The sequence below is a fragment of the Pantherophis guttatus genome, chromosome 7, assembly GCF_059756535.1.
Source record: "Pantherophis guttatus breed Tessera chromosome 7, ASM5975653v1, whole genome shotgun sequence".
Classification (NCBI taxonomy): domain Eukaryota; kingdom Metazoa; phylum Chordata; class Lepidosauria; order Squamata; family Colubridae; genus Pantherophis; species Pantherophis guttatus.
This window is the reverse complement of record NC_142069.1, coordinates 32,316,626-32,338,003: the sequence shown is the minus strand read 5'-3', so window position 1 is coordinate 32,338,003 and position 21,378 is coordinate 32,316,626. Positions and strand designations below refer to the sequence as shown.

The 21,378-nt window shown below is 39.3% G+C and overlaps 1 protein-coding gene across 1 annotated transcript; it reads left to right on the top strand.

The window, feature by feature from the left end:
* Positions 1-4,224: 4,224 nt before the first annotated feature.
* Positions 4,225-19,989, top strand: CHADL (chondroadherin like). The gene is made up of 4 exons (XM_060694828.2): positions 4,225-4,392; positions 5,583-7,247; positions 18,008-18,174; positions 19,401-19,989. The coding sequence occupies exons 1-4, from the start codon at positions 4,237-4,239 to the stop codon at positions 19,537-19,539; spliced, it is 2,127 nt and encodes a 708-aa protein (XP_060550811.2). The 5' UTR covers positions 4,225-4,236; the 3' UTR covers positions 19,540-19,989.
* Positions 19,990-21,378: the final 1,389 nt, after the last annotated feature.

The window sequence follows — 21,378 nt, the reverse complement described above, 5'->3', positions numbered from 1 at the left end:
CACGGTCATCTGTCACGTGATACATCTGTTTAGCTCCGAAGCGAGGATCTTCACGCATGTTCAGAGCTCAGGAAGTAGTTTAGAGGGGGTTGGGGGAAGGGAGGAGGCTTGCAAGAAAAGAGCTTCGTCTGCCAATTTCTTTTACTGGAAAACTATTTAGAAAATCTAGGCATGGCAATAGCAGATCGCGTTTATTTAATTCAATTTCTATTAGTTTAGTCTAATCTTAATCATTTCTAATGCACAAATAAAAATACTATTGGAGGATTTGCCTATGAGTACTGCTTCCCCCCCTCCCAAATAAATGGTGCTGTTAAAATGAAAATCAGTCCACAATTTCAGAGACTCTATGGACATAAAAAGGAATTCTGTCTTGCTGAATATTTATTAAAGCACATAATACTTGAATTATACTGCGAAGTTATAGTCTTCGCATGGATTGATTTACTTTCCATGTAAACACAATTCATAATTACATTTACAATGTGTGTAAAGTAACATTTACTGCTAACTGGAACTGTGTAGTTTTCTGGGCAATATTCAGAAGTCAATTTTACAAACTGACTTTTGTAAAATTGACTTCTGAATACTTCTGATTTACAAACTTTTAAGCACCACTGTAAACTTGATGGTGGTGGTTTTTACCGAAAAAGAGTTATCACCCTCACCCCTATACTCAAGGGCAGACATTTGGCAATGCTATATTATAATAACCTAGCAATTCTCTCCCTTACTCAGAGGAACTTAGGAAAGTTTGTGGCCCTTACAGAATTCTTTTGGATTCTGAAGAAGACCCAGCAACCATAAACACCAATGGCAGAAGGAACTAACAAAACAACAAGTTCCAGCTTTTAACTATCTTGAAGTAATTTTTCAAGCCTCTGAATGTAGCAGGAACAATGTAGAATTATCTCTCCCAAAACCAATAAATAGTACTAAGACAATCCTGGACTTTTTTTCACTCTAAAGTGGATAGATACCTACTGCCTTCTATTAAGCTGCTTAAGGCTAAGCCTGTATCCCAAATGCTATACAGTGCACAGATATATACCAGTACCTACAAGTATCTCAAACCCTGATGCTATGGTGAACTCTCTTCCAGATTTCATACTGTGTGCCAAAGGCTCTAATTTGCATGGGTACTGGAATAATCCCACTGGAGGTAAGATTCATGTTAGCCATCTCCTTTATTGGCTCAAATCTCTATTTTTCTTTTTTTCTTTTTTGACCCATTGACCTTGCTATTTTGTCTTTGATGACATCACATCAAGATGGAAAGTAAAAATCATACCTGAGCCGGTTTATTGCAGCCCTTCTGTCCACTCTTTGCTATCTCTATGCCTAGAGAAAACAAAAGCTGAGATTTGCCAAAAAGTCTGATATTGCATGTCTGTCTGAATAGAGCTGCCAGATTCTTAGCACTGATCTGATCTGGAAATAATATCATGAGGAAGTCCTTTTATCTAAACTTTATTTTATCCATTTTGTTTTGCTTCATTTTATTTTATTCTTTTGCTTACTTTTTATACAATTACATTTTAATTGGCAGATCTAGACAGTGATTTTATTGCTCATGCTATATTTGAATCTGCTTTTATACGTTGCTTTAGTCTTGTAGCTATTTGCTGCTCATTGATCATAAGCAAACAAATAAATAAAACTCTGATCTGTAGTAGGCTCTATACGTCTTATTATTGGTTCTTTTGCAACTGGTTATAAATATTGGTGTTTGTATATAATAAAAAAATAAAACTGCTGAAATTGGTAGTCATTGCCACAACTGCAGGAAACAAACCCATACTTATCAATACCAATAATATGCACTTCCTGAATAGGTTTCCAGCCTCTTCCCATTTAGCTTCTATGAATGATAGCCTGAAAGATTCTAACATAATTGTGGCATTTTCATAATGGCACAGACATCAAAGTATTCTGTTGATGTGTGTTGAAGGGAGGAGGAGAAAGGGAGGGAGGGAGAAAAAAAACTGCTGCTGAACAAGAGCTCATTCAGCTCTGCTAGTGCTCCAGGAAAGTTCACATAACTTTAGCTACCAAAGTAGGAAAGAATATTTTCTTAATTTTAACCTCATCTTTACTGGCCTTAACCTAGTGGGACAAAGGTAAGTTAGGAAAAAGTAAATAAACTGACCTCTTTGGAGGAAGAACTATTAAATGCTGTTTAGGGTTATTTAAAATTACTAAAAGGCACAAACTTCATCGGATGCATAAAGTGCATAAATTGATGCAAGATTTAAATCAGGATGAAGTTGGGGGGAAGATAGATTGTTTGTACTTATGTGGCTTACATATACAAGTAAATCAATAATTGTATTTTTTAAAACAAAAACATTGTATTTGTTGAGATTTTCTGAGTGCCTTTTTGATGTGAGTTCAGCAATCACCTCATTAATAGTACTGTTAAAGTCCAGTTTTTCCAAAACTCACACTCTGAGGTCTTCTATGCATTGTCCTGGAAGTTGCAGTGCTCTTATATTACTTTGCCTGTGTTTTAAATCCTGATGTCAACCTTGTGTTCATTGATCTTGTTTGTCCTGCTTATCTTACATAGCATTCAAAGGGACATTCCTGGTGGATAATGGCATATATCACATCAAAGGAACACCATGGGAAGTTACCTATAACTTTGTGTTGGGAACTGTAATAGTGCTATTGGTATAGATGGGAGCAAAGAAGACAGTTGGGTTTGTTGTAACGTCTGATTCCTATGTTAGCAGTGATCCTGCTGTTCCTTGTGAGAATCTGCATCAATGGGCGGATTGATTGTATGCAAGTGTAGGCCTGCCATCCAAAATCTGAGAAAGTGCACTGCCATTGTCCAATTTAAAGGGTTGCTTATTAAGAATATAGAGAATATCCACCTGTATTCCAACACCCCTGTAGGGTAGAGTAAAGGAGATTCTGGAAACATATTTTTCTTGTTTGGAAAAAAGGAGTAAGTGCTGCTGTTGATTCGTAGAATCTCAGAAGCCCAGGAGAGTTAATTTCGGTACTGGCCAACTGGAAACAGAAATAACAAATAGTGATCAATCGACTGATATTCTTTCCATTCAATTACTACTGGCTAACTCAGTCGACAAAATATTGGTTGGTTGATGGATGTTGGCATATAATATACTGTGGTTATAGAGTAAATAAATATACTGTGCTGAGCTTGTATATGAAACTTATTTGATGGCCAGGGCATCAATACTTTCAGGTTACTAATAGTTGAATTTATGATGCAGAATGGGTCAAACAAGGATATGCATGACTAGCACTGATGATGTTACCTAGTTTGGGTAATTAAACATCTGCAAGAAAAAAACCAAGCTCAGAGAACACTAAGGACCCCTGATATGCATTTTCCCTTTGATTTTAGTGAAGGAAGGAAGAGGTTATTGTTGTTTTGCTGTTGTTTTTAATTTTGAACTACTGTTTCTCTTTCAATGTTTTAGCATTTCTTAACTTTAAATGGCAGGAAACTGTAACACCTAATTGCTAGTAGTGGGGACTACATCCACACAAAACTATCTGCTTACCCATGCCTGTGCTAAATCTTGGTCTGTTAAATAAACTACAATTGGCTAAATTCCTAAAACACTCCAAACCAAAATCAAGCAACACATATTATACTGAAACACAATTAATAGAACTTATAGGAAAAAAACAGAACTCCAAAAATTGCTTGCAAAAAAAAATTATGGTCATTTAGAATGTATCTCTGCCTTCCTTTTTCTTTTGGCCATCGGCCTTTAATTATCATCACTGCTTTTATGTTTGCCAATTTTGCTTATAAATTAAGACAAAAATATGGGAAATATGAAAAATACTTTTGCCATGGTAACAAAAAATCAACTATTGATACCATATTTCCCCAAAAATAAGAACCTGTCTTATATTTTTTTGAACAATGAAAAAGGTGCTTGGCCTTATTGCCATGTGCTCAAAAGCCCGATTCGGCTTATTATCAGGGCATGTCTTATTTTGGGGGAAACAGGGTACTAAAACAGCAACTAATACAGATGTGAGAAAAGCTGTTTGTTACCTGATTTTGCTTCTTTTCTATCGCTTAGGTATTCCCTTTTTCACAGTTCTTCAAGCTGCTGTTCTGTGTGTTGAAAGCTGTTAAAACACTGCAGAAATTTAAGTTTGCTGTTGCTCTACCTTGTATGTAGGCAAAAACCTGAGTGTAGTCCAATAAATACCTTTCTTTTCCCAAGTCTGTTGCTTTCCAGGATGTGGGCTTCTGCCAACTTTCTCCTGGTAACAGCAATGATTACAGAAATTCTGATTGCTGAAAACTGCCCACAAATCTGTACCTGTGATAGCATCAAGCATCAAGTCATTTGCTCAAACAGGAATCTGACTAAGGTGCCTGTTAATATCCCTCAGGTGAGTCTATGGGAAGGCATTTATCCAGGATTTTCCCAGGGTGGTTCACAATGTATTAAAATCATAGCATTTTTTTTTAGAAAATGACATTTTAAAAAATCAATACACCATTCATAAACAGAAAAAATAGGTAAAGTTTTGGGGCCAATGGGCAGATTTAAAATGTTGACTGTATGCCATAGTGCTCACTCAATATTTTGGCCATTGTACAAACAACCAGTCAGAAACTAATAATTTAAAAAGAGGTACCATTGTTTTTTATCATTCTCATTAGCCTTCTGGGTTGGTTTTTATAATTTTGTCTTATTTTTAAAACTTTGGTGAAGATTTCCAAAAAGAACACACAACTATGGATTTTTTTTATTAGAGCTATTTATTTAAAGGATTTCTATGACTGCTCATCTAATATCTGGGTGGCTAATAATATAATTAACATAACAATAACAATTAATAATCACCCCTCAAACAGATTAAAATAATCATTGTATGTTGTTTATGTTATTATAATGTCCATGCTAAAGTGTTTTTTTTGGCAGCAAGCCAACACTCATTTATTTATTATTCAAAGAATCTAAACAATTTCAAAGAGCAAGAAACCTGGTAGTTCCAAGAGCTATTCTGAGACATTCTGGTGTCTAGAGTATCATGTTGCTTGTCTTTGTTTAATGACGTACCAATCATTTCATTCTTTTGATTTTCTCTCTCCAACAACTTGCTCCAATGCTTGTTGCCTTCACTTCCCAGCTTGGAATGGATTCCTTTTGGCTAAGATCTCCATGCAGCCACAGAAGTCTCTATGGCATGTTTCCTCTAATCTTACCTTTCTTTACCTGATACAAAAGTCATGGTGAGATGGAAAATCTCAACAGTTTAAGAAGGCACCAGACTAGGAACAATTACTTCAATCTATTTTGCAACTGATTTGTGTAAACTGGTTTGTCTGCTTCCAAAATCTATTAAGATTTAAACAATTTTTAATTCTAATATCCAGCAACTACCTGGCAATGAAGATTAATTATAAACCATTTTAAAAATGGTCTATTTCATTGCACTCGATGTGTGTGACAGCATATAATTTCCTGATTTTCCATTTAAAGTAAAACTTTGCGGAACTACTATGATGGGCCAAAAATCCAGTGAACAGGGAGCTATTGAGAATAAAATTAATGTTTGTTTCCTTAAATCCGCAGATTACTAAAAAGTTGGCTCTTCAAGATAACAAAATTACAGTGATTCCTTTAGGAACCTTTTTGTCCATTCCGTACCTCACCCATTTGAACCTTCAGAGATGCACGATAAAAAGCATTGAGGAAGGAGCTTTCAGGGGATTAGGACAGTTAGTTTACCTCAATCTGGCTTCTAACAATATAGTCTTCATCTATCAAGAATCCTTAGATGGCCTCTCTTCCCTTCGTCAACTTATTTTAGAAAATAATCAGATTGAAGAAATAAAGCCAGGAGCTTTTGGGCAACTTGGATTCCTTAGTTTATTGAATCTGGCCAAAAACTCATTGGTTTACTTGCCAGATATGGTTTTCCAGGGACTTCAGATGATCAAGTGGATCAATTTGTCCTACAACTCACTTAATGTGTTTGCCAACGAAGCTTTTGGTGGATTACCAACACTCAGAAATCTAAGTCTACACCATAATGAATTGCAGTTCTTTCCCACTGAGGCATTGTCTAGACTATCTGGCATAAATCGGCTGGATTTAGGGCACAACCCCATCACTTACATTGATGAGGAGGCCATTGAAATGACTAATCTCAAACAGCTTTACTTGGATAACATGGCCCTTCAAGAGGTCTCAGACAGAGCTTTTGTCAGGAGCCCCTTACTCCATACTCTTAACTTGCACAACAACCAGCTGTTGGTATTGCAGCCCTTGGTAGAAATGGTCCACCTTAAAAAAATAAACTTAACAGGCAACCCTATGCTTTGTACCTGCCACATGCGTCCCCTCAAAGAGTGGGCTGACAAGGCAAAAATACACATTGACATAGTATGTCCTGGTCCTCCGGCCTTCAAGGGAAAGCACTTGGAATCCTTGCAGGCAAAAGATATGAAGTGTAAACATCAGACTTTAGAAGAGGAGCTACTTCCAACAATAATCAGCAGAAAGCCAGAGGAAGGTACTGTAAAATGTCCAAAAGAATGTACCTGTTTATTAGATTACCAGCATGGGAAGTGTGATAACAAAAATCTCTTGCATATACCCAAAGGATTTCCTAGCAACACTCAACTTCTGGACTTGCAACACAATGAATTCCATTCCATACCAAATGGTTCTTTCATTGGCTTAAAAAACCTGACCTCACTTCACCTGCAGAACTGTAAGATTAAAGTACTACAGCCTGGTGCTTTCTGGGACTTAAGAACACTCATCTATCTTTATCTGTCTAATAATGATATATCTTCCATTGATGCTGATATTTTCAGAGACACCACCCAACTTGCTTATCTTTTTCTAGATCACAACAAATTCACTCAAATGCCCAAGGATGCCTTCAGGTACTTGCCCAACCTCTTTGCTTTCCACTTGCAACACAATTCAATCCATCAGCTGTCTGATAATGCTGTGGCTGGAATGAAACAACTACGCTGTCTTTACTTAACAGGAAATCATATTACATACTTGTCTCCTAAGGCTCTGAAGCAGGCCAAGATGCTAGAGAAACTGCATCTAGATGAGAATTCTTTGCAAGAAATTCCCACCAAGGCCCTTAGAGGATTGCCTATACTCGATGAATTGAAATTGTCTAAGAATCCTATAAAATACATTGGGAACGGTGCTTTCCTTCCAATTGCAAGATCTCTGCAGCACTTGTATCTGGATAACATGGGCCTTGAACAAGTAAGTTAGAAATTAGGCAGCTGCAAATTATAGTGACATTGCCATCATCATCACAAAAATATGCCTGTGCAGCTATAGTTTGTTTTGTTTAGTGTTATATTTTATTTCAAAAACCCAGATAATGAAAATGATTTATGTGGTATTGATAGTTAGTCATTACCTAGATAGTCATTAGTCATGTTACTCCAGTTTCCCCAAATACTTGGGTTCCGTTGACAGTTGCAAAACAAAATGGCAGCTCAGAGCTGAAACTCCGAGGCTAGGAGGGAGATGTTTCGACATTTTCTTTCTTTTTTTTTTTTAAACAAACTTTATTCGTATTTAAAAAAAGGACATTTAAAACAATTATAAGAAAAACTGAACAAGTTTTTCTTAATCAAACACACAAATTACAAGTACATATACTATACATATATAGTGCTCAACTTCATCTATCAACTACTTTCTAATGTTATATATACATATATATATATATATATACGCACAGTGACTTATTTCCTTCTATATCTCTCTGACAGTGCAGTTGTTTATTTGCATTAATTTCTCCTAACTTTCATCTCTAAGCATTCCCTCTCTCTGACTTATCCACTGGTACCAACTATTCCATATTTTAAAGTATTTTGAATCTTCCTTATCCTGTAATTTTAGGGTTAATTTATCCATCTCTGCGCATACATAGATTTTCTGTATTACTTCCTGATCAGTTGGCAAACGGTCTATTTTCCAGAGTTGTGCCAACGCTAATCTTGCCGCTGTTATAATGTGGAGTATTAGGTATTTTATGTCCTTCCTAATATTCTTATTGATCATGCCGAGTAAAAAGACTTCAGGTGTTAATTCAATTTCGTGATTTGTTATCTCTAATATCCATGTTTTTATTTTGTTCCAATATTTTTTGATTTTTGGGCAAAGCCACCAAGCATGGTAAAAAGTTCCCTGCGCTTTTTTACATTTCCAGCAAGCCGGGTTCACATTTGGATACATTTTTGCTAACCTTGCGGGTGGCAGATACCATCGGTACCACATTTTATAATGATTTTCTTTGTATGATACCGATTTTGTCATTCTATAGTTATCTTCCCATGCTCTTTCCCAATCTTCTAATTGTATATTATGCCCTATGTTCCTCGCCCAGGCTATCATCTGCCCTTTGACCAACTCTTCTGCCAAATCGAATTCGAGTAAATATTTGTAGATTTTTGAAATTAATTTCCCTTCTTTTGATTCTAATAGTTTGTCTAATCGATTTTGTTTTAAATCTATTCCTTCTTCCTCTTGGTCTTTTCTGTATCTTACTTTTATTTGCGAGTAGGGCCACCAGTCTATTCCTATTCCTTGTTCTTTGAGCTCTTCCCTAGTTTTCAATTTCCCCTGAACATCTACTATTTCTCTGTATCTTAGAATCTTTTGTTTTGATAATATGTTGGGGTGAGTTTCGACATTTTCAAGAGTGTGGGGGTCAATTAACCATCCACAGACCCCCCTCCCAGCAAGCTGAGGTATTTTCGGCTCAATAGAGCTGTGGATGGAGCCCAAGGATAAAACCCAAGCCGAGCCCGAAGATCAGCTGTTTGTCAGTAAAAAGACTGAGGGCGGTGGGGAGGATGTCAACATCAAAGCCTGGCTGTCATGACCGGGTCAATCACTGAGTCTAATACAGCTGATGAAATGGTTGGCGAGACGGTGGCAACAGCGACTCCGGATAGGGTGTTGATAATGATGCCTGGGCTAATAGGCGCTGCATGTAGCAACACGGCGGCGATGATGTCTATGGCAAGGGGGGTTACCACAATGGCGAGGGGAATGGCGCTAATGGCAGCGACGGCGACGGCAACACCAGGAGGCTGCAAGGAAGCCCTCGTTGTTAATAGAGGAGAGGGCAATGCTGCAAAGGCTATAAATGTTAGGATCCCTTCAACCTCTAGGGATCTATTGCACTCCTCTTTCTTGAAACTCTGAGGACTTATTAAACTAATTGAACTAAGTAGCCTGAGCAAGGTGATGGATAGGGACTGAGGATTACAAACTGGATATGATGACTTACTCTCCCCCTCAACTGTCCCTCTCTCCTTTATCAGATCTAGGTCTATTATGACCACTCAGCGTTAACTTACAATCTTAGATCGATCTGCAGCTTTATTTACCACCTATTCCCCCAAGATTACCCTGATTATTTAACCCTAAATACTTTGTCCAGTGGCTCTGCCTTATTTTTTGATCTAATCCTCGGCCATCGCTGGTATCAGCTGGAGGAGATACAGACATCGAGAGTCTTGGATTATGGGGAGATAGACCACCTTCTCTTTGTTTGTTTCAAATGGTTTGGTCGCTGTGAGAGGACGACCCTTTGAGACCTCTACCCCCACCTCCTTTGGATGGACTTACTACAACCACAAGACTTCCCATCGTCGTGAGAGGGCGATGATGTTCCGATGTATTGACATTTGTAACATACTGGTCTCCCTTTTACATCTATTTCCTCCCTTATTTTAAATTACCTGTCTTAACCATCTCTAACACTCTTAGAAGAAAATGATCCTTCATCTCCTTCAACTTGCTCCTATCTTTGATGTATTCAACTGCGGAGCTCCTTGCACTGCGAGATTCCCCCCTCTCGCATGTCTGGCCCTCTCAGTTATCAAGGGCCGCCCTTGAGGACGGGTTTTGGAACCCTGAGAGGTGGTTTGCAAAAAACCGACGGCTTTGGGGTTTTTTAGATAAATCTTTAAGTTCTATTTTAAGGGGTTCTGGGAGGGATTGTGGGAATGGATCTGGGGGGATCCATAAATCCACTGAAAAGGGTAATGGGTCTGATAATCATGGTGGGGAGGATGGGGACAGAAATCTGACAAGGATGCAGGGGGATGAAGCGATGGGCATTAGTATAGTAAGTGGGAGGGGCAGATATGACGGCTGCAGGGGGCCATATTATGTTTCGGGAGTGCGCACTCGATGTTTACGAGCGATTGCCCACTTCGACCCCCAAAGCACTGCTCGTTTCCTGGGTTGTTCAGAGTCTCAGACCCTGGGTCTACGGCTGATGTTATGTAATGCCAGGTCAGTGGTAAATAAAGCCCCCCTCATTCATGATCTTATTTCAGAGGGGGGTGCTGACCTGGCAGGGATTACGGAGACCTGGTTAGGCCAGGAGGGAGGAGTTCCCCTTGTGGAAATGTGCCCGCCAGGTTTCCGTGCATTCCATCAGCCAAGGGCTCAGGGAAGGGGTGGGGGAGTGGCAGCAATCATTAGAGAAAGTCTTTGCCCGAGGGAGGCCACTGTTCCTCAGATAGCCGGATGTGAGTCCCTCCTTGTGAAGTGGGGTCAGGGGATTCAGATGGGCCTACTGATTGCGTACCTGGCTCCCTGCCACGTAACAGCGGTCCTGCCTGAGCTGCTCGACATTATAGCCGGGGTGGTGGTGGAAACCCCCAGACTTATTGTTATGGGGGATTTTAACCTGCCATCTGCTGGTGAGATGTCGGAGACGACTCGGGAGTTCATGGCTTCCATGACGGCCATGGGCCTGACCCAGGTAGTTCAAGGCCCCACCCACTTGGGGAATCACACTCTGGACTTGATTTTTGTCTCTGATCAGTGGCTGAATGATCTAAGAATAGGGGATATAGACATCAAGCCCTTGTCATGTTCTGATCATTCTCTCCTTCACATGGACTTTCAAGTCACTTCCACCCACCGCAGGGAGACGGAACCAGCCAAATGGTTCCGTCCCAGGCGCCTGATGGACCCCGAAAGGTTCCTGATGGAGCTTGGGCCATTTCCTGAGACTCTGGCTCACGACTCGACTGAGGACCTGGTGGTCACCTGGAACAGGGCGGCTACTGGGGCCTTGGACCGCGTCGTGCCTTTGCAGCCTCTCGTCTAGCTCCTTGGTTTTCCGAGGAGCTGAGAGAGATGAAGCGTCGGAAAAGACGCCTGGAGAGTGATTGGAGGACAAGCCAATCTGAATCTGACCGAACACAGGTGAGATCTTATATTAAGACCTACCTAGTGGCGATAAGAGCGGCGAAGTCTAGCTACTTCTCCGCTCTTATTGCATCTGCAGAGAACCGCCCAGCTGCGCTGTTTAGGGTGACCCGCTCCCTACTTCAGGTGGGGGTACGGGAAGATCCCTTAAAGGGTTGAGCTGAGGATTTTGTACAATTCCTGCATGATAAAGTCGCTCAGATTCGGGAAGGCCTGGACTCCGATTGGGTAGATCCAGGGGAGGAGACGGGGGCAGGTCTTGAGAGCGTTATCTGGGAAGAGTTTGACTCTGTGGCTCCTGAGGACGTGGACAGGATTCTGGGCAAGCTTAACGCTGCCACATGTTTATTGGACCCGTGTCCCTCCTGGTTGGTACTGGCCTCCCGGGAGGTTACACGAGGCTGGCTCCAGGGGATTATAAATGCTTCTCTGAGTGAGGGTGTCTTTCCCGCCGCCTTGAAAGAGGCGGTTGTGAAGCCCCTCCTCAAGAAGCCTTCCCTGGACCCGGCTATATTATCAAATTATCGTCCAGTCTCCAATCTTCGCTTTGTTGCGAAGGTTGTTGAGAGTGTGGTGGCGCGACAACTACCCCGATACCTGGATGAAGTTGTCTATCTGGATCCGTTCCAGTCGGGCTTCAGGTCACGATACAGCACAGAAACGGCATTGGTCGCATTGGTGGATGATCTCTGGAGGGCTCGGGACAGAGGTTGCTCCTCTATCCTGGTCCTATTGGATCTCTCAGCGGCTTTTGATACCATCGACCATGGTATCTTACTGCACCGGCTGGATAGGTTAGGAATAGGGGGCACCGTGCTTCGGTGGTTCTCCTCCTTCCTCTCTGACCGTTCGCAGTTTGTGTTGGCAGGGGGACAGAGGTCGACCTCGAGGCACCTTATTTGTGGGGTGCTGCAAGGGTCAGTCCTCTCACCCCTTCTGTTCAACATTTATGTAAAACCGCTAGGTGAGATCATCCGTGGTTTTGGGGTGAGTGTTCATCAGTATGCTGATGACACACAACTATACATCTCCACCCCAGACCACCCCAATGATGCCCTTGCTGTGATGTCCCGTTGCCTGGAGGCCGTGCGGATCTGGATGGGGAGAAACAAGCTCAGACTCAACCCCTCCAAGACCGAGTGGCTGTGGCTTCCGGCGTCCCGGTATACTCAGCTGGTACCATCACTGACAATAGGGGATGAGATCTTGCTCCCCACAGAGAGGGCCCGCAACTTGGGTGTCCTCCTGGATTCACGGTTATCTTTAGAAGATCATTTGACGGCCGTGGCCAGGGGTGCCTTTTATCAGGTTCGCCTGATCCGCCAGTTGCGTCCCTTTCTGGATCGGGACGCCTTGCGCACGGTCACTCATGCCCTAGTTACCTCCCGTATGGACTACTGTAATGCTCTCTACATGGGGCTCCCCTTGAAAAGCACCCGGAGGCTCCAAATGGTCCAGAACGTAGCCGCGCGGGTGATTATGGGCGCAGCTCGTTACGCCCATGTAACACCTCTCCTACGCGAGCTGCACTGGCTCCCGGTGGTCTTCCGGGTGCGATTCAAGGTGTTAGTTATCACCTTTAAAGCGCTCCATGGCTTAGGACCTGGGTACCTACGACACCGTCTTTTGCCACCAATAGCCTCCCACCGACCAGTTCGTTCTCACAGGGAGGGACTACTCAGGGTACCGTCAGTCAAATTATGTCGACTGGCGACTCCCAGGGGGAGGGCCTTCTCTGTGGGGGCTCCAACCCTTTGGAATGAACTGCCCCCGGAGATACGGAATATCCCTGATCTCCGTGCTTTCCGCCGTGCCCTCAAGACCCTGATGTTCCAACAGGCAGGGCTAAACATACAAACATGCGAATGATTTTTTAAATGTTATCTAATTCTGGGTTTTATTTAATTGACCAAACTAAGTAACAATTTTAATTAGCAATTTTATGATGTTTGTGTGTCTATATTTTTCTTGACTGTACACCGCCTTGAGTCCTATGGGAGAAAGGCGGTATAGAAATATAATAAATAAATAAATAAATAAATAAATAAATAAATAAATAAATAAAGCCTCACCAATATGGAAATAAAATGCAAAAATGGATACATTTAATTAGAGTTTCCAGTAAAGGAATACAGGAAGTAAAATTATCAGCCTACAGTTATTGGCAATATTCTGTGGAGTTTCAGTTTAAAGTATTTCCCTTATCTGGATTTGTTTCACTGGAACCTGAAAGCTGCTCTTCTATTTATAATAGTTATAGGATGAAAAAGACTCAGTGAGTTTGCCATTGCCAAATGTGCTGTAGAATAAAGGAAAGATGTTGACCATTTGAAAGCTCTCTTTGCTATGCATCTGATAATGGACTATTGCCTGTTCTTTCTTTGTAAAAAGTTACACGTTCAGTTCTTTGTATTTTCAGAGTGGGCTGGAAATAATTTATACATTATTTCAGACTCCATCACCACAAAAAATGATTCCATCCACATTGTTGTTGGTCCTATGCTTTTCCTCTTCCTTCCAGTTTCCCAATATTATTGGCTTTTCAAAATACTAGGTCTCTGCATAATGTATTCAGAATACAGTAATTTGACCCTGGTCATTTGTGCCTTGAGTAAGAACTCTGGATTGATTTGTTTGTTGTCTTGGCTATTCATGGTATTATCAGAAGTTTTGTAGTAAAAATATTTTTTCTAACTTGCTTTTTCAAAGCCCATTTTAGCTTTCTCTGAGTATCACAGGGAGAAAACGTTACCTGCATGAGTCTGATGTTTGGAGTTATAAACCCTTAATGGCATCTAAGTATCGTTTCCAAGGAATAATTCAGTACTATTCCACCAATTGCTAATCTGTAGCTTTTTCTTGATTGATGGTTCCTTTTATATTAATAGTTGATTCTAAAGGCAAATACTTTCCACCACCTTAAGTGTTAATTTGTTAATTTTAAAGGTAACTTAGAATTCTAAAGTTGCTTTGCTGTACCTGTTTTCATTAGTTCGATCTTTATATTTAAACTTAGTCCCATTTTTCACTGTGATCCTTGACTTGTATTACTCGAGGTTGCAGATTATTTGAATTTCCAGCTATCAGAGTAATGTTATCAGAATAGTATCGATTGTTGAGGTTTCTTACTCCATTTTTAAAATCATGCTCATCTTCTTCAAATCCAATTTATTTTGATATAGATTGAGTTTCTAGCCTGAAAAAAAATAATGGGAGAGTATACAATTTTGATTCACTCTTATGTCATGCTTTTCTAGTGGCCATATTTCTCTGTCTTGATTTATAATGTTGGAAGAAAAATACATCTGGTTTGGTTCCAAGCTGTGAGAAAGGTGCTGGAAATAAAATAGAGGCTGATTGGAAAGAAGGGTTCTGTTTGTTGATGAGCAGAACCACAGCATGCAGTTCTGGGACAGCTGACAAAATGGCTGAATGAATGGATGGATCTTTATAGGTTTCTGGGGTTTTATGTTTGGAATGCCTCAGGGGGTTGTGCAATGTAGTGACCCTGGTATTTTTTGCTATTCTAATGGTGGTGGGTTAATCCTATTATGTCCTAAGGTCAAGTCCTGTCCTTAGAATTTGGATGGGGAAATGCACATTTTAATCCCATCATTTGGAGCTGAAGGTGTTTTGTTTGTGAATAGATTGGCCCAATCTTTCTTAATGGGCATAAAATAGCCATCTCTAAAAACTTCAGGCATCTGCTGGGGACTGTTTTACTATGCAGGAAAATGGGCTGCTTTCTGTCTTTAAGAGCATGTTTCTCCATTTCTCCTTTGGGGAAATATAATATTCTGACTCTTTTAATATTCCCCAAAATATTTTATTCTCTAGGAGTGGGGCTGCTTTCCACAAAAATAAAAATAAATAAAACACCCTCTCCCCAAACTTTTACCAATTTTTCTTCCTTTTTCAAGGTTCTTGAATCTTGAAATTTCATGATTCTCTCTTAAAGCCTTTGTGCTTCTATTCTTATAAAGTGTCTGCACTTTTAAAATTATCTCTTATCCTTTTTGTTAAAAAAAATCCACCAGTCATTTTCCTTGGTGAACCTAACAAAAGAGTTTTCCATGAAAGAATGTGCTATTTATCTATTTATTTCTCAGGAACTTTAATTTTTATTTTATTTTTTATTTTTTTTATTTTTAATTTGATTTATATGCCGCCCTTCTCTGGAGACTCAGGGCGGCTTACAGTGCGTTAAGCAATAACCTTCATACTTTTGTATATTTATACAAAGTCAGCTTATTGCCCCCGCAAACTGGGTCCTCATTTCACCTACCTTAGAAAGGATGGAAGGCTGAGTCAACCTTGAGCCTTGGAGAGATTCGAACCAGCAGTAATTGCAGGCAGCTGTGTTAATAACAGGGTGCTTAGACCACTGTACTATCAAGGCTCTTAAATAAAGTCCCAAAAATTCTTCTGGACCCTTTATCTGTTTAAAACTTCTGTAAGTGAAATTCTTTGTTTTTTTTAACTGCAAGTTTATTTTTATAATTTTTATGTTCTTTTTCTGCTAAATACTCCATGGACTGTAGGAACACTCACTGGATGGTCCAATTGAAGTGCTGCTCTGAAGATCTTTTTGGCATTTATTTGATTTAATACAAAATGATTTAGAAAGTAGGTTTTGGACAGACCCAGTATCTTTAAAAGATTCCACCGAGGTTGCAAGCCTGACCTTCTTTCCTTGGTTCCCAGCACTTTTACTCCTGAGGTATCTTTTGGGTCCTGCAGGCTTCCTTATAAGGAACAGCCATCTGGAGCAACCAGGGCAATTTCTTTGGTTTATCTTTTTCTGGAGAAGTTCTGTAAAACTGGGTGCCTAACCCGATCCCAATTCCAGTCTCAGCATTATCTTTGTGCTTTCAGAGACACATCAATCCACCATTTTCCCCACCTGAAAGTCAGGCCCCTTGTATCTGACAGGTTGCCTTGGTAACAGATCTTTTTCCTATCTTTCAAAACCATCCCCTCTGCTCTCTATAACAGCTCACAAAATAACTAAGGTAAAAAACAAAAGAAACAATAAAGATATAATAAAATTATTCTTAAAAAAATACAAGATACTTACAAGACAACTTTCCAAACAAAAATATCAATGTACATAGAGATTTTTTTTGTATTTTTTGGCTTTCTTAGTTATTCAGCATATAACAGCAATAATATATCTTGTTTCTCAATCTTTCCCAAAGCCTTTTGATGTAAGATTCTAATTTCCATTGGATGATCCTAAATACAGTTTGCCAGTTTATGGAATTAAGGATAGTGTGTATCCATGCTCTGGTATCTCTTCTTTCTTTGATTTTCCAATATGTTGGCCATTGCATCAGTCTCCAGATTTGCTGGCATTAGCATCTTTATTGGTTTTCTGTAGCTTCCCAAATTTCAACAGACATCGTTCTGACTTAATAATGACCAGAGTGTGATCTAACTCCATTTTCTAGTACTAAAGATTCCTGTAGTAGGAAATACCTTCCAGAATAACTTGGATATAGACATTAGAGATTTTTGGGAAATATTTCCTTGTTTCCATTTTCAATGTCTTTATACATATTGTTGCAATACTACTTCTTGGATCTTTCAACACTTCTTTGAAACTCTTAAGTTCTTTTCTTTGTCTCCTTGGCTTTGGTTTCTCTTCTTGTCAGTTTGTACTGACATAGTTTGTTTTCTTCTGTTTCTTCATCTTGGCCAACTTAAATGTTTTTAATTTCATTCAACATTCCCTTTGGTTCTCTATCAGTGAGATCAATAACTAAATCTCTAGACACATAATAAACATAATTAACTCTTCCTAAATAAGTAAAATAACATGTAAATATCATCCAAACTGAGGGCCCTATATCTGAAATTATACCATCAATCACTTTCTATTGTTTTCTATGTGCTTTGCTTGGTAAAACAGGGATGCTTTACCACTGCTTAGTATAAATTGTCATTATCATTGAAGTGATCATCCATCTCTAGCATTTTTCTATATAAGGGCTGTCTGCTCCAGGTGCCTGCTCACTGTAGACAGTGATGGTCTTCATGCCTTGAAGAATCCTGCTGGAGGTATATCCTCTTGGCCTACATTCCCAACATTTGTCACACCTTCCTCCCAGGAACAGCCACCACAATGAGGCAGTACAGCAGGACCTGAGAGGAAATTAAAATTAAACTAGAAGTACAGCCACCTTAATAGTAATGAGAAAAGGAGAAATACAGTATTAATTCTTTCATTCCAAAAACATTTCATCAAAATGTGAAATACTGACTTCCACAATTCTCACAAATATTAGCCTGCAGATTTCTTGGATTGTTGGCTACACTTGGAGAGAGGTAAGAGAGAGGTAAGAGTCCTAGGGCCAGGATATAAAGTAAATTAATTAGATGATTATCATCACTCTGGGTATTTAATAATTTCCTTCTGAAAACATATTACAAGTGACAACTGAAACATTACAAGTACATTTAGATAAGATGAGGTGGCTGCATTCAAGTATCTAGAGAGTGCATGCAGATTTTGAGCTGTACTTTTGATAGAGGCTAATTATAGTCAGCTCGGATAAATGTTTTCTCCTTCAACTGTAAGTTTTGTTTAATTAAACAAGAAACTGTTGACTGTTTTTATTATAAATACACTAATTTTATTATAAATACATTAATTTTCTTACAATTATTGGACATAGGCACATACTCTACAATGGGTCAGTGGAAATAGAGGATTGGGGTAATTGTAAATTCCTTCTGCAGTTCTTGAACTTATCATTACTAACTTGTGTTGGCAGGTTTCTTTTGGGGCCTTCACTGGCTTGGGTCCAAATATTAAAAGTCTGTATCTGGAGAAAAATAGAATGTACAATTTACCTAATTTACATGGCTTCACTGCTCTGGAGATAATCAACTTGAATGATATCCCTTTCTCTTGTGATTGTCGACTTCTCCCATTACGCAAGTAAGTCATTAATTCCCAGTACTCCTCTTCTAAACTAGAAAATTTGTCCCTTTTCTTATCACTGGAATGAAGAAAAGATATTAAGGACCACCTATTAATAGTGTCATACAAAATCAGCTAATGGTAATTAATATATATTATTAAAGACTGTATTGACTCAAAATCATACAAGTGCCTGGTGATCAGATCTGTTAAATAGATTATTTTTCTAGAATCAATCACTTTTTAAAAGTAGAGATGGGGAGGGGCTAAACAATTTGGAAGAATTGGATTGTGCAATTAAAGCTGCACATGATTTGAGATTTTTTAAAAATCTCCCTTTTAATTTTTTAAATTTTTTAATGTTTTTAAATATTTTATATCCCACCTTTATGCTCGTCTTTGACTGTAATAAAGGCCTGATTTTATTCAGGTGCTAGAAATAAAACATCTTAGAGCCTGTTGTCCCACCTCGATTTCAACAACAGACTACTGAAGATGCCTCTCCTGCCAGAGTCTCATCTATCTGGTAGACAGAATGATTCTTATGTGTAATTATCAGGCCACAGAATGTACCCTCAAAGAAACATATTTTGCCCCCCCCCAAATACTAAAAGTATATATATTTCATCAATCTAATAGTGAATTTTAGTGATATGAATAATTGTTTTAAAATGTGTACTTTAATTTTGTGTTGCAAATAGTTTCAAATGTTTGTATAAGTAGAATGGCTGGAATAAATATAACTGGATGGTGTGGTATATACCACACCATATACCACACAGGAGAGGAAATGGAATAGCAAATCGAACTACAGATATTCATCAATCACTTCTTTTTAGCAACTGACTTCTGATTTACTTTTCTCAGTGAAGGAATTATAGATCTTAAATGCTAAAATGTTAGTCTAGGTTAAACTTTGATTGCCAAATAGTGGTTATACAAGCTCATAAAATTGATGGATGAACCTTCTGTTGTAAAGCTGATCAACTATGTTTCACATTTCCCTAGAAAATAGTAATTCTGTACTGAGAACATACTTGAAAACATTATAAACAAGCAGCATTTTTTCCTGCTTCCCTGTTTTCACAAACAATTACTTAATATCTCAAATGTGAAACTATACAAAAAAATGTCCACAACCCCTTTCCCCCGCAAAACTCCAAACCAACAAAAAACCCATCCTTAAATAGATGCAGTAAAATCTGGCAAAATCATAATGTTTCTTCTTTTTCTCTATTTTCCAGGTGGCTTGATAACTTGAATCTGAGAGTAGGGGCCACTTGTGGCTCTCCACCAAATCTATATAGACAAAAAGTGAAGCTTGTCACTATTTTCCAAAGTTGCCCAGGCTGGAATATCCAGAAGGCTAAACAAGCCATCTAAATTGTATCCAAAATCAGGGATGGAACTTGCTCCAAATAAGGGATGCAGGTGAAGAGCTCAGGAATTAAGGAAAGGAAAAGTGAAGCATGAATGAGAAGTCTCTTGATGGAAACATACTTTCAGTTTCTCATAATGATAAGGAATTTGAAAAGGAAGACCTTGGTATATGCTTCTATCATCTTTTGATCTACATTTGTCTAGTTACAATGATCAGTCCAGCAATGTGAAAAACAAAGTACATTCAAAATTATGTGCAGTATAGTTGTAGTCTCTAAACTATTTGGAAAATATGCACATTTATTTTGCATTATATATTCAGCTAGTAATTGTAGGGCAGTACAAATTGACCAGTCCATTAGGGAAACAAGATTTACTTTACTGATAAAGTCATGAAGTTTATGCTGTATTTATACTATTTCTGAATTGTGTCTAAATAAACTATTTGCACAAGTTCAAATGCATTTCTTAGGATATTGTTCTCCTAGTGCGTGGCTATTAGATATGCTGGGACTACAACTCCTAAAATTCCTAGCAAGCACAAAAACTCTTTTAAGCATAGAACAGGGGTGTCAAACTTGATTTCATTGAGGGCTGAATCAGGGTTGTGTTTGACCTCAGAGGGCTGGGGGCGTGGCTGAGGGGTGGGCATGGTCATCTTGACGTCACTCGCCCCCTCCCCGAGCTCCATTTTTGCTGGCAGAGGCACCGCAAGCTGATTCTTTGCTGTTTACAGGCCGGCTCCGTGGATCAGATGAAAGCACCCTGTGGGCTGGATTTGACACTCCTGGTGTAGAAGAATGATGTTTTGGATAAATCTATGCTGTAACCAAATTTGGACAACTACCTATAGCTCTGGTCACACTACAAAAATCATATTGCAAAGTTGAAATAGTAGAGGGAAAGGCAAACAACATTATCAAAGAGCTAGAGCAGTGTTGGGGAACCTTTTCAGCATCAAGTGCCAAAACGGGAGCGCGTGTGCATGCCAGAAACTGGAAGAGCAGCTGCCCGGGGTGCATGTGCACCCTGGGAAGATGATATTCTGGTTTCTGGCACACGCATGCGCACCGGCCAGCTGCTCTTCCAGTTTCTGGTGCTCCCGTGTGTGTGAAGACCAGTTGGCCAGCGCGCCACAACCCGGAAGAGCAACAAGCGATGGCTCGGGTGCCCAGAGAGATGGCTCTGCATACCACAGGTTCTCTATCACAGAGCTAGATCATAGAATGGGGAAACCAAAATTATGGCCTCATGAAAACTCTTCCAAATAATTTGAGGCCTCCTAGAGCTTCTGTTGACAGTAGCTAAGATCTCCCCATTTTGACTTGGGAAACTCTCCTCCATTCAGGAAATAGAAAATACTGCCTATGGATTCATATTCATGGATTTTAGGATTTTAAAATCCTTTGTAGTTATATAAATGATTGTAGGATTTTAAAATTCTTTGTAGCTCTCTAAATGATTCATACATGTTCCCAAATACTCTCAGAATTTATGCTGCTGTTGACATTTCAGGCTTAAGGATGTAAAATGATTGACTTATTTTTCCTCCTTCCACAATTAAACATAGGGTCAGCTTGTTAGAATAACAATTAATTTCTTGGCAAAAGCTGAGATATTACATTTCAACTACTGGCTGTAATACTGATAGTATCATCATCTTTTGAATGATATCCATCCTATCTAGCATCCTTATCAGATGTAAAGTAATTCCCTCTTATAAGTTGGGGTCCTTATAGATGTGCATGCTTAAACTGTCTTCTGTGTAAGATCTAAGTAAATTTGACATTCTTGCCCATGGCTAATCTGGTCATAAGAGACTGATGCTGTGTGCTGCTTTTT